A 14,712-nucleotide genomic window follows, 5' to 3' on the forward strand; every position below is an offset into this window, starting at 1 on the left:
CACACACACACACACTGCTCAAGCTCTCCTTTTAGAATGAAAAATTGGGTCTATCCCAGCATCAGCATTTTGCTGGACCAACAGGAAGAATGGTTTTCTTCAAATGCAGTAGTCTGGCTCAAAATAGACCAAAAACTAATAAAAGTGTCTCTTCCACTTTGCTTAATTTATGATAAAATACTCTGCTGCTACCTAAACAGGAAGACAAACTAGAAGGAGAGTAACACGAGCTCATTGTCTCGCATCTTTCTTCAGTTTGTGTGTTTTTAATCTCCAGTAAAATAGTTGAACTGTCTCAGAACACTGCATTTAACTGCCTTTGCTAACTGTTTGTAAATGCTGTTTGCAGCTGTCATCAGCTTTTTTATTATCACCAGCTGGTGTTTATAGATCCTGCTTTAAATTGTGTGTGTAACCGTTGTTTGCAGTCGTATTTATAAGTATACCCACTGGAGGTCAATGAAGAACAAACATGACTGTTGTTTAAAATGGAATTTAGGAAGCCATCTGGTGGTGTTAAGGTATTTGTTTGCAGAAGCAATGAAGCAAACTGTAATTGGTGTACGTAAACTGTCTCCCTATACTGTGATCATCTACAGAAACTCACCCCTTCTTTCTACCAGACGCAAAAGTGGCACGTAACAAAATAGCAGCGTTTTACCCGCAAGCTTCCTTCCAACTGGGAGCGATTCTGACGCGAAAAGGGAACGAAAACATTCCATGCCACTGGTCCCACAAAGTCACTAAATCACTGGAGAATTGCAACACCATGCATGATTTTTGAAGTTACAAGCAAAGAGAAAGAAGCTGCGTGTATCTAAATAGGTCTGTGGTTTATATTCTGTTCTGTTGAAATCGGCTACGGGGGGTTGCACGTTTACCTGCACCTGACTTTTTAAATTTTTTTAATGTTTCCGTATGTTTTACACTGCTTTCATGTTTGTAGTTTAGATCGGACCAGACAGGAAGTCATAGTTAGTGAGAGTGTCCCTTCGCTTCTGGGATGCATCCAAAATGTTACAACCTATCCACTTTAACAGTGCACGTAGTACATTTCACGGCCATTTCGCAACGCTTTCACGTCCAGTGGAATGAAGGGGTCAGACTAAAACAGAGAATCAAAACATCCTGGAGCTGAACCAGATCTGCACTCAGCAGAAACACTGGAACATCATTGGTGGTAAAACATTTAGAAAACCAAATCCCACATGTCCTTCTTCATTAGAAGGCACAAATGTATCTCTGGTATGTTTACATGAACAGTTAGCTGCTTTTTGTAGGGCCATTGATGCTAATAATTCAACTTTACTCAGTAATAAAATAATGACATTTATTTAAATCCCAATCCTTTCTGAAAACCAGAATATCACGTAATATTTTTCCATGCATGAAAAACAAACTGCAGGATTTTCTGTTAATGAAAGTGCTTTGAAGCTGCTTTTCGTCTCATTTCTCTTTGCTCTGTAGAACTTTTACAAGGAGATTGACAGAGAGGAGATGTACATCAGGTAAGATGCAGTCTAGCTTCATGGAATATGCTAATATTTCTAATCATTCACTTTTGTGGAGGCATGTCCCATAAATCACTGAGGTAAAACACGTCCCCTGTTTAACATCTGAGTGTTTTATATGTCTGCTATTAGAGATAAAATGAGGTGGAATTGTCAGTATGGCTGTTTGTTGTCGATGAGGCCAGTTCATTATGACCTTTCCATCATTATGTATTCCTGCCAGGTACCTGTACAAGCTGTGTGACCTCCACAGAGAGTGTGACAACTACACTGAGGCTGCCTACACCCTGCTGCTACATGCAAAACTGCTCAAGGTACCGAAACATAGCTGGGAAAATTCCCAATATTATACTAAGAGCTACTTCTCAACTGCACTAAACTTTTGAATTTAAATCAAATGTTTCATCTGCATCCATTTTAATCCACCTTGGCACCTTGTGGCTGCTGAGGAGGCAGAACTGCTGAGCAGCATCTTTTTCGCCTCGTGTAGCCGATGCAAGTCACGACTAATATCTGATCTTTCCTCCAAAGGAGAACAAAAAACTCATCAGAGTTAGAGCAGAGGAAGAACACTCATCAGCAGCAATATGAGCTGTTTTTGCTTTATGGACGAAAACAAGCGCAGTTGTTATCATTTTCATTAAAGATACAAATAGAGAGAAGTTCTCATGAGGATTCCTGTGATGATCACAACCGGTTGCTAATGAAATTCTTCTCCTCAGCCTGTGAAAGTTTCTCCTAGCCAGAAATATCACCACCCAAAACTCCTTACGCAACAAACCGCAGTGTCTATTCCCAGCTGGGGTTTGGTACACCATAAATTTAGAGTTTTTCCTGCGTGCCTTTTATCCACAACTGTATCATCCGATGTCTCATATGTATTTGCATAAATAGCTTGCTGCTTCAGCCCCAGGTTCTGTCAGAGAGGAACAGGCTGTGACTGAGTCCCGTTTTCCTCTCTGACTAGTCACATTTGCAGGAGTTAATCGGCCCAACTTTTAGCAACCGTGCCTTTCTGGTTGTAGCAAACAGGAAGAATGTATTTAGTATTTGTTCTGGAAGTTAACAAATCCTGTTCTACCAGTGTCTGAATAATTCATTTTGTCTTGTTTATGGGCACAAAGGAAAATCGAATAAGATCTGATGCAACGAAAAACAAGTTTATTTTTAAATATGCTGCTGGAGGATGCAATATTCCACTAAGATAAAATAGCTGGATATTTTATTATTATTATTATTATTATTTTGGTTCCTCAGTAGAACATAAATCTGCAGTTAATAATAAATTTGATTATTTAAAAGGACTTTTTATATTTTCAGCTCTTTAGCTTTGTCGATTCAGGGAAAGCAGCCATCTATGAATAAATGTGAGGATCATTTTAATGTGAATGTTGCAGTGAAGCTGTGAAGAAATCAGTAAGCTAAGCCTTCCTGCTTACCTCTCTTTATACCACAGCAACAGTGTGCAGAGCCATTACATTATCACTCATCTCTGGGATGAGATGTGCAAATGTGACAACCTTTCGGTTTCAGAACCTGGTCAAAAGTTCTAATTCGTCCTGCTTTCCCACACAATTCCTCATACACACATATAGGATACTGTTTTTTATTGATTGTGTTTTTTCAGACATCCATAAATCAGCCAACCAAATGTATTTGTAGAGCACCTTCTACCACCCCACCGGAAGCCCAAGGTGCTGAACAGTATGTAAAAACGTGGATAGACATCATAATAGTTAAGAGGATAAAAATAGCAAAAGAACTATAATAGATAAACACTAGTAAAAGCAATTCAAAACCAAAGGTAAAAATACAAATGTTAACAGTGTTGGGGTAAAGCTAACAAGGAAAAATTAATACGAGATTTAAACACCTGAGAAGATGGAGCTTGCTTTACTGCTAGAAAGAACTTGTTTCAAAGGGTTGGAGCCATTACCGAGAAGGCATGGTACCCCATTGATCTCAGTTTAGGGCACGGGATTTCCAGCAACTCCTGCCCAGCAGAGAAAAGGGCCCAAGAGGGGACACACCTGTGTCATAATAAAAAAATAAAATTTAATAAAAACAAAACAACATTTAAGTCAGTGGTAAATAAAACAAAGTTTGGTGTGTCTAATACTCGTATATATACATAGAAGAAGAAGAAGAAAATATCATTTCTATAGCGCCTCTCAAGATAAAAATCACGAGGCGCTTCACAAAAACAAAAAATAAATAAATGTAAAAATATAAAAAAGCATTTAGAAAATGTTTAAAAATATATTTAAAATGAGCAAAAAACAAATCTGGTCCTAAAACAGATCCCTGTGGTACACCACATACAATATTCATGAATCTAGGATTTACCTTTTGATGCTGCATAACTGTGCATTTTTATTTTAGTTAGTTTTGTTTTTTTTGGCAGAAATTTGACATACTTTACAAATCAAACATTTAATATTACTAAGTTTTGGTTGTATGTATTGTCGCATAATTTGAAGTCTCTTCTATCCACCTCATCGGGTCTGCTTCCAGGAGTCTGGAGTATTCTTTCTGGATTGTGAAATAGATTTTTTTTTTTTTTACCTAAAATTAAAGCAGCATACTTAGAGTTGAGCTGTGGAATGAAAGTTTTCCTAAATCGGCAGCAGTTTTCATGATTTTCATTTTAGCGTCACAACAGTCAAGGGAAAATAGAAACATTTGATTTATCAAACAAAAACAAATACATACGGGTATGGTTGATCCAAAATGTGATTTGGTGTAAAATATTGCTTGTGTTTTTGTTAATACATCAATTAATCTCTGCAAAAATGCGGAACATTGATTCATTTTGCATTGATTCATGCATCGCTGCTCATGCCTCAACCCTCCATCTGCAAAAGAGTAGGACGGCATTAAAAGGAATTACGCATCAGTTTCTCTCATTTGCATTTGCTATAAGTCGGCAATTGATTTCTCATCACCCACTCGCTTATTTTGCTCTGCGTTGTTTTGCACAGCGCTGACCCCAGTGCTAATTTGTTCCCCGTAGTGGTCAGATGAGCAGTGTGCAGCCCACCCGACCCAACGAGACGGTTACCAGGCCGCTACTCAAGGACAGCTCAAGGACCAGCTCTACCAGGAGATTATTAATTACTTCGATAAGGGGAAGGTAAGATTAGTGGAGCAGAAACACACATCTGCTTTTTGTTTTTCTCTTGAGCTAATAATGCTCCTCCTTTAGATGGATGAGGGTGCATCTCAGACCACAAAAGTATTATTATTTTGTCCTTTTTTATAGCCTAACCTTTTATAAAAAAAGCCTTTCCCCACTTCTCTTATCATGCTTTCCTTTTTCCTCTTTTACCTTAGTACCACATCCGTGCTGTGCTGAATGCCATCTGTGCCACTTGACAATGAGAAAATGTCCCATCTCATAGAAAGTTGTTACTGCGTTATTCTTCAGTATTCTCATTCTTTTCCCAAAAAGATGTTGTTTTTTTTTTTTGTTTGCAAGCTAAGCCCGGAAGAAATCTGCAGAGCTGTAGCCAGATCATCTCAGGGATGAGGTCCGAAACGCGTTTAAATGCAGAATCTGTTCTTGGTACCGGAGCCAACTGTTACTCGGCAGAATTTAAGTTGGGCAGACAACTGTTTGAAAGAAACTTGGATATACAAACACACAGGAGGGAAATCGATGTGTTATAGTGGCTGCAAGAATGCATCAACTCTCGAGGGAGCGGAGATTCAACCCAGTGTCAGTTTGTAGGAGTCTGACAGAAAGCGGTCCCTGATGGCGTTCCCACCGTCGCTCTTACTGACGGCAGCCTGATCTGAGATGCAGTCTGGACTCGGTCCATTCTGGTCCAGCCCATATTAGCTCAGAAGCCTTTCAACAAGTTTCAGGGGTTCACATCTATTTGTGGCATCACCCTGCTGCAGGAGATCAGCATGGAGAGAAAAGCTAATAGGCATTGAATTAGGGGTTTAAAATAAACAAAACAAAATCTGTTGATATTAAGTGAATGCAAATATTTCCTCTGGTGGGACATATTTATTATCTATGATGAAGTAATTCTTTGACTATCTGTGTGTTTTATAGATGTGGGAGGAAGCGATCATATTGAGCAAGGAGCTGGCCGAACAGTACGAGAATGAAATGTTTGACTTTGAGCAGCTCAGTGCGTCCTTGGTGAGTAAGAACATTCTGTAACTGAACTTTTTAGAAGTGTTTCAAATTATACTCACTACCAATAGAATAGAATAGAAAACTTGATTTATCTGACAGCAAAACGAGAACAGAAAACGATCGTTCAGCATCATAGGGAGCCTAAGTCTCCTCCCTTTCCGGTTGGCTCATGGGTCCCCGGCAGAATGAAAAAACGAATGCAAGTCAACAGGACCAAAAGAGCTACTTTCTAATCTGCTTTGCCTTAGACCCTGGATTGCACGTGTGTTGTACTGCAATTTAAATGAAAAGTAATGATGGGTGTTTTGACCATGTCTGACATGCACTTTGAGATTTGTCAGCTTGTAAAAGTTTGTAATTAGCACGACTACACATCACCACCAGAGAATCTCCTCTGCCCTAGCATAGCTGCTACTTACCACATGGCCAGATTTATGGTGGTTCTTTCCTCCTGAAGGAAGAATTTGAAGTTTGCTCAACTTAGAGCCATTTTCCCTCTGTTTTTCTCCGTGTCTGGTTCGATGACGACACTTGCGTGATTTTTGTGCATCTATAGTCCTGGGCTTATTTTCACACAAAACCTAAATTAGCATTTCCCCCTTTCAAAAATGATTGCGTTCTTGCCATCAAAATGCATCTTTATGTGTCTCCATGGCATGGTGGGGCGACACTGGCACAGGAGTTAAGTACTTGCCCCATAATAAGAAGGTTGCAGGTTCGAGCCCCGCTCAGTCTGTCGCTGTCGTTGTGTCCTTGGGCAAGACACTTAACCCACGTTGCCTGCTGGTGGTGGTTGGAGGGACCGGTGGCGCCAATGCTCGGCAGCCTCGCCTCTGACAGTGCGCCCCATGCTGTGGCTACATTGTAGCTCATCCCCACCAGGGTGTGAATGTGTGTGTGAATGGGTGAATGACTGTGAATGGGTGAATGATTGTGTTGTAAAGCGCCTTGGGGGGTTCCAGGACTCTGGAAGGCACTACATCAAATACAGACCATTTATCATAACAAGCGGAATTAGAATATAGCGTTTTTATCCCCATTGACTTGCATTCATTAATTCCTTCTTCTGGGAACCCATTTTTCAGAAGTAAATGGGCGTGACTTAGGCTCCCTATTCACACTCAGATAAAACAGTAAAAGTCCATCAGATTGTAAATATATACACTGAAAACACACAAACAAAAACATGTTTTAAGGGTTATTGAAGTTCCTTTGATACTGAGGGCAGTGATTGTTGTTTGAAACTGCTGACACTGGTAAATAATCCACTTTTCTTACTAAAGAATTTTTGCCGAATAGAAGAAACTGAGTAATGGAAAAAACAGGCATCATGAACTTCATACCTGAGTGCTGTTGCCATGAACACATTTTTATAGATTGCTTTTTTGGCCAGTGGGACTTTGCATCTCCTGCCTGATGGGAGAAGACTGAAGGAATGATGGAGGAGATGCGAAGGTTAACAGCTAACTGTCAAGACTAGCAGAAGTAGTATGGCAGAAAACCTTTTTTGTTTGCTTATTTATTTATTTTGTGTGTATTTTTGCGGGGGTGTTTGTGTTTACTTTGTACACAGCAAATACCAAAGCTGTGAAGCTGTATTGGAGGAAACTAAATCTTGACGTCTTATCAGAATATGATAATACCTGTAATCTGTCCTACTTGTGAAGGTGTGTCACTGAATCGTAATTACCACCACCATTTACTACCTATAAATTCTCTCTCTCGTGTTTCTGTAGCTGCAATGTCTCACTTCACAGGATGACATCAACTCAATTGTTGTCTTTATATGAAATTGTAGAAAAACAACAAACTGGATCTTCATGACTTCCTAACTACTTCCACCATGACATAAGCCTGCTGCTGTTTTCAGTAAAATGACAAAACGCTACACTGATTTATTAGCCTGCAAACCTTATCATATTTGTCATGTAGACACATATTTGTAAAAATTAGCAAGGAAATAATTATCATTGTCTCAGATTCAGAGGCCTAAATCTTAGACCGTGCTCTTGAGTCGGAAAAGGGTAGAATACCTTCTCCAGGTCAGGAACGAGGTCCTGCCCCAAGTGGAGGAGTTTAAGTATCTCGGAGTCTTGTTCATGAGTGAGGGAAAGCTGGAGCGTGAGATCGATAGGCGGATTGGTGCTGCATCTGCAGTGATGCGGGGTACCGATCTGTTGAGGTGACGAGAGAGCTGAGCTGGAAGACAAAGCTCTCGATTTACCGGTCGATCTACGTTCCTACCCTCACCTATGCTCACGAGCTTTGGGTAGTGACCAAAAGAATGAGATCGTGGACACAAGCAGCTGAAATTAGTTTTCTCCGCATGGTATCTGGGCTCTCCCTTAGAGATAGGGTGAGAAGCTCGGTCATCAAGAGGAGCCAGTTGAGGTGGCTAGGGTATCTATTTAGGATACCTCCTGGTCACCTCCCTGGTGAGGTTTTCCGGGCACGTCCAACCAGGAGGAGACCCATATAGAGACCCAGGACACACTGGAGGAACTATGTCTCTCGACTGGCCAGGAAACATCTTAGGAATCCCCCGAAGGAGCTTGCCCAAGTAGCTGGAGAGGGGCGCCTGGGCCTTTAGGCTTAGGCTACTGCCCCCTCAACCCGACCCTGGATAAGTGGCTGAGGATGGATTAAATTATCACGGTGCTTTAAGCTACTCAGTGGAGACTTTTTTTCTTTCAACAGAGGAAGCAGGCCCAGTTTTATGAGAACATTGTGAAGGTTATCCGACCCAAACCAGACTACTTTGCTGTGGGATATTACGGAATGGGATTCCCCTCCTTCCTGCGTGTGAGTACCTACATTAAAATACATTTTCTTTCTTCAGCTGTTGTTAAATATGTGATCTCTTTCTCACATTAGGTCCCATGAGTTCTAGTTGTTGTTTTTGACCCGGTTATTTTTTGCTTGTTCGCTCACTGAGAGGACCGAACTGTGAGCTGAGGAACAATGAATTAAACACAATATTGTTTAGATTTTAACAAGGTCCTTAACTGAGAAACCATTTTTTACTCTTTTTTTTTAAATGATCGGTCACTCAGTTTTTTATGCAGACTGAACATGTAAATAGTCTCCTACACCTATCTCCTGCATTAGCATCTGATACAAAATAGATGGTGAAACTCTAGGATTTGAAAATAGTCAATGGTAGAGTTGTGTTGCTGTTAGCCAATCAGAGGAGAATTGTCCACATATCAGGAAATAAGACTCCAAATCCTGTCGTCTGAATCTACTTTCTCCTCTGGCTGAATTCTCCGTGTTGAAATAGGCGCACCGGAGCTTTTTCCCCCACAGTTTTATACACCTACAATAGTCTCTCTGATCTCGGCTTACAAGAAACAACCCAATCTATATGGTCCAATCAAACCGCTGATCTTTCAGCTCTAATTCCATCCCTCGAACCTCAGCTAAAAACTATTTACTCCACAATAAAAGCCTGGCCTGAATCACAGAGCCTCACATCACCGTCTGCACAAAGAAACAGGCACAGGAAGTGGAATGGTCACATTGTAAATAGCTTTTAATGGCTGTTGAATTGTGGGCTTGATCCCCAAAACATACACACTGTATGATCTGTAGGATTGGGCAGATGTTTTTAGCTGCCCTCAGTTTATTTGTATTTTACTTCACAATGTTAAAAATATTCAATAATCTTTTTTCCCCCATATATGAGCTGCCTCAATGTGGTCACACCAAGCTGAGAGCTTTTATACGTTTCTGGGTAGTGATTTAATATCGGGCATCCGGAATAGAATTGTTTATTTCCAAAACAAAGCTTTAAAATGAGATATTCTAATATTTTAATATTCTTTTTATTTCACCTTTAAAGGGACATGTTGTTCAGTTTTTGTGTTGGAATTTAAGAAATCTGCCAATCTGATTTTAGCTTTTCACAAATTCAAGGTTGAAAAAGGAACAATTTCATAAAAAGCTATATATTTTTTAAATAATACCTCGTTTAGAGGTGTGCAGAATGAATGTATAGTATTTCCTTCATACGCTCTGTTTTAGTGAAAAAACAATCAAATATTTACTTTGATGGACATGACACTGGGTTTATGTTTACACATACCTGCCAATAGAGGGCACCATTGAGGGTTAACAAACTGTCCACTCAGCACAGCGAGGTTAACCCTGTGGAAAATGGCAGACTCTGCAAGTCCAGCAGCTGTTTCTGAAGTCATTATCCTTCTCAGAAGAGGAGCAACCATAAAAGATCTAAAACCAGAGTGAGTTTAGGTGAAGCCTACAACAGATGGACCCAAATAAATAATTTACATATCGGCAGCGACCCTGGTATCCCGACGGCTGGAAACCTTGTTGTGTTGTTGCAATTACAACCTCTACGCACTAGATGTCGCTATGGTGTTTATGTTCCATATGCCGCCTTTAATACACGTCGACCAGTATTTTGTGAGACATTTTGTTTTGTTTGCTGTCTTCTCAGTTTGTTTTAATCTGTTGCACATGTTTGCTTTAATATTTGCTTCTGTGTTAGGCCGTCAGCTGGCTCGTCACCCAAGGTGTTGTTTTCTTGTCTAGAATTATTCTCTCATGACACAAGCAGCACGCTCAATGGTCCTCAAAGTGTCGATCTCCATCATGCTCTTTTCATTCTAATATGAACAGCAGACCTTTAGGCGAGGTCCTTTGCTTACTTCCGATCTCCACGTGCCCCTCCTAACCCCTTTTATCTGCCAGGGCAGAAACTCCATTACAGACGGGGCAAACCTCGCCGGCCTAATCTAACTGGCTCTTTAAACAGCCTTTCAGGGCAGCTTGGACTGTTTTATTCTTTCTGCGTTTGACTGACCTTACCCAAATTCCTCCCCAGTAGGAGCTGTTATGCACATAATTTATTAGTTCATTGTTATAATTTGTGACTTTCTTTGTATTTATTTTATTATAAACAAATAAAGCAGTACAGACTTTGATTGGGAGACCTTAATCCAGCCTTTCTTCCAACTCAATTTTACCTCTTTTTAATTTTCTGACAATAATTTGAGTCAGAAAGTGTTAGAAGGAGGTCATTTAATCACAAAAGTCCAGCATTGCGTTTCTTACTGTCTGTGAGAATGTTTTGATTATAGCACCTTAGTGAAAAGATAAAAACATAAGGACGCATTCAGTTAAGGGTAACTAATTACAATAAATTCAGTTCAGAAGCAATTTTTTTTCTTTGTTTCTTTTCTGTTTGTAGCATTACAGTACCCTCAGGGGAAAGCCAGTTATGTGAGAAAATCAATTTCCTTAGAAAGGTACTTTGTACCACCCCTCTCTAAAAATTGATTTCATGCAAGAGTGTGTAATTCAGCTGTTTATGATTTATTACATCTTAATATAGTTTGACATGGAAGTATTTGCAAATCTAAATTGTTTTAGATCTCATGTAATGATTTAAAAACTCACACGCAGCAGAAGACCCTGTTCTCTCACACTAGCTGCATGGAATGAATTTAAGATAGATTGGATGGATGGATGGATGGATGGATGGATGGATGGATGGATGGATGGATGGATGGATGGATGGATGGATGGATGGATGGATGGATGGATGGATGGATGGATGGATGGATGGATGGATGGATGGATGGATGGATGGATGGATGGATGGATGGATGGATGGATGGATGGATGGATGGATGGATGGATGGATGGATGGATGGATGGATGGATGGATGGATGGATGGATGGATGGATGGATGGATGGATGGATGGATGGATGGATGGATGGATGGATGGATGGATGGATGGATGGATGGATGGATGGATGGATGGATGGATGGATGGATGGATGGATGGATGGATGGATGGATGGATGGATGGATGGATGGTTTTAAATAGTTGTGTATTATTTTAAATCATCTAAAAATTGTAACTTGTAAAGTAGCTTTAATTTGTGATAAAACTCTCCTTTTCTGTTTTCCTATGTAAATAGTTGTATTTAGCTTGCTAGGACTTGTCGTGCTTTCTTGAACACATACTAATGGAGCTTTCACAGGAAATGACCCTGAGACTGCCAGAACAGAAGTTTAGTCATTTAGGCTTATTGTTAAGACCTCACAGGGTCACTGACCTGTTCACCTTCATCATCATACAAATAATTGTTTTTATTTTTGTCTTCAACATCCAGCTGCAGAGCTGACAATTCATTAAGTAAATCAGAAACTTCATATCAAGAGATCCCCAAGAGAAAATCCTTGGGTTTCATGTTTTGCTGAAACCACGACTGCCTGCTGCTCAGCAGCACACATAACTTGGGGGGCTGTTATTCACGCTGACACTTTTTTATGTTTGATTTTTAAAAAGGCCACAATTGCTCTGCGTTAACCAAACAAAACCACCAAGGCAATCAACCAAATGCAACATCCTGAATGAGAGTAATCAGAGTAGAGAAAATAAATGTGGGACAATCCAGCTCTACACAGGCTGATAATTTATCACATTGTAGCAATAAAAGCAACGTGTTTATGGGTGGGTTCTGCTTCGAGGGCTGATTAAGTCCAGCTTTACGGACATTTAGAATAAAAAGATGCACACGTTGTTAGACTTCTGCAATTGTAGAATAAGTTAGCTCTCAGCTATCAGAGGTGATTTTATCATTAGGCAAAGGCAGGCAGTGACTTGGGGCTCAGAAAGTACATTAAAGTAACACTAAATATTTAGTTTTTACTATAAGCTAGAGCTTTAACATTGATCTCAGTGATTGTAAGGCAGTGTTGGGAATGTTACTTTTAAAAAGTAATTAGTTATAGTTACTGATTACTTTGTCAAAAAGGTTACTCAATTACTTACAGAGTTACAAGATTATAAAAGTAACTGATTACCAAGAAAACTAATTGTTACTTTTTTCATTAAAGAATGCAAGAAAAATGGGTTCCCATCTTAATTAAACTTACATTTTAGTAATATATAGTAAATTTAGTATGTCCAAATGTTTTTTAATAAAACTGATTCATTAAAATAATCGGGCACTTAACAGGAGGAACAGCAAACAGGAATATTACAATAATCTGGACTATTAAAATGTTACTGTGTGATATTTAACAAGACCCCAATCAGCTAACAATTATAATTGCAAATAGAAACACCTGTAAAGGTTCCTGGGCCTTTAAATGGTCTTTCGGTCTAGTTCAATTACTGAAATAAATTTAATTTTGTACAGTATTCTAATTGTTCCAGCTTCACATAATTGTGTGTGTTTTAGTAGCATTGCTGTTGCTGGTAATCTAGTAATGGTAAAATAAATAAAAATGCTTTAAAGTGACACTAGAAGAGGCACACATCTGATGGAGGATTTAAATTTACTAATTGGGTCAGATCCAAACACAGAAGAGCCGAAGCTTGGTGGTGAAGACACGCAGATAGTTCTAATAACACCTGATAACATGCAGTAATGCTAACAGCCATGATGCATGTATAAGAGCACCCCTAGAACACCTACCCGCTCCACTAAACTATCGAATGTGTTTTTTTAGTCAGAAGAGGGCTGCAGAGTGGTGTCAAATGAAACTGGTCAAGTTTCTAATCCAACTTTCACTGAGATCAATGTTAAAGCTCTAGCTAAAGAACTATTTTGTGTTTCATCTTAGGTGTGTTCTTGCTGTGTCTTTCTAAATCCATTCTTTCGTTCTTTTTTAAACACAGAAACAGTTTTGTTTACCTGTTAGTGTTACTTTAAAAGCCTACAGCATGAGTAAAAGGACAAATGGCAAAGCTAGAAGTTCTTGAACGTGTCGACAGTCTACCAAAGCAGAAAGATCATCAGAATGAGACCTGCTAATACAGTACAAGATGTGCAGAAATGTATCATGAAGAACTTCTACCTCCCACTGCTTGAAGTATAGCTAGCCATTTTACTATTTAATAGCTGGTATATTTAAAGAAGATATTCAGAAACATGTCTTTTCCAAAGTGTTTAAACTCTCAAGAATCAGGTATGTTTTATTCTGACTTTTCTAGAAGCTTTCATTATGATTTTATGTAAACAGCCAAGTGTTTCTTATAAATAAATGAATAAAAAGTGGAACTGATCTTCCCGGTGCACAGTGGTGAGGAGTGTACGGCTTTAAGTACAGGTTCATTTAAAGCTGTGATGTCATTGTTTCTGCATACTCAGTTAAACGAGTGTATGAAGGACTAATTACTAAGATTTTAACTAGGAGATTCAGTAGCTGCAGTCTTATCCTGTTGGTGAGTTCTATTCCTAAACTTTACCTAACCCCTGGTTTGATCCCCAGTTCCCTGTGACAGCACATCTTAAAGAGCAGCTGTGTCAAAGCTGGTCTGGAAACGTGTCTCATCAACGCCACATTAAAGGACTTTGGAAGTGAGGTGCCAGGTTCTATTTGTGGAAACCCTTAGCACTATCAGGCAGGAGATAAACGGTCCCCCACACACACGCTTTTAGGAGCTGTCCTCTGTCTCCTCCTATAAAGTTTTATTATAACACAAGATGACCTTTTTATCGGTCCCTGTTGTTTGGACAGCAGACTGATGGAAGAGTCCAGATTTGTTTTTTCTGCCAGCTTGTGCAAATAGCTCGACACATGATAACATGCATTTTATTTGCACCTGGTACCATTACATTATGTGATTTGTTCTCTTTTGTCCCTTGACTGTGTAAAATTGCCTTTTGACCAACTGACTGCAAAAGAAAGGACCATTTTAGCATGTATGATTATCTCAATGACAATCATTTTCAAAACAAGTCGATGCTTGTTTGAGGGTGAAACCAGAATCATGACACGGAGGTGACTTCACGCACAATCTGAACAACATAATGAGAGTCTGCTGTCTTGTAATGGAAAAAGCCTGCAGTGTTCAGAGCTGGTGAAAGATCTTCTCTTATCAGGCTTTAAAGATTTTTAAACATCCAAGGACAGCTGATCAGTGTGAAAACTGCAGCTGTGTTTTCGCAGGCTGATGAGAATTTACTTTTGTAAACTTGTCAAAGCAAATGAGCCCATGCAGGCAAAAAGTACGGCTACATTTCATTTAAGAGTTAAGATGTACGCTGTGCATGAAGTCTGGGCTTTA

At 39.5% G+C, this 14,712-nt stretch overlaps 1 protein-coding gene across 2 annotated transcripts in view; it reads left to right on the forward strand.

Annotated features, from left to right (window-relative positions):
• dock1 (dedicator of cytokinesis 1) overlaps positions 1 to 14,712 on the forward strand; it is a 297,928-nt gene that overhangs the window by 251,809 nt on the left and 31,407 nt on the right. For both annotated transcript variants that reach the window (XM_054749267.2, XM_054749268.2), the window contains exons 36-40: positions 1,468 to 1,508; positions 1,735 to 1,825; positions 4,525 to 4,644; positions 5,575 to 5,664; positions 8,359 to 8,463. In XM_054749267.2, coding sequence (XP_054605242.1) covers positions 1,468 to 1,508; positions 1,735 to 1,825; positions 4,525 to 4,644; positions 5,575 to 5,664; positions 8,359 to 8,463 — 447 coding nt within the window. The remainder of the gene's footprint in view (positions 1 to 1,467; positions 1,509 to 1,734; positions 1,826 to 4,524; positions 4,645 to 5,574; positions 5,665 to 8,358; positions 8,464 to 14,712) is intronic.

Source organism: Nothobranchius furzeri, chromosome 16, assembly GCF_043380555.1.
Source record: "Nothobranchius furzeri strain GRZ-AD chromosome 16, NfurGRZ-RIMD1, whole genome shotgun sequence".
NCBI lineage: Eukaryota > Metazoa > Chordata > Actinopteri > Cyprinodontiformes > Nothobranchiidae > Nothobranchius > Nothobranchius furzeri.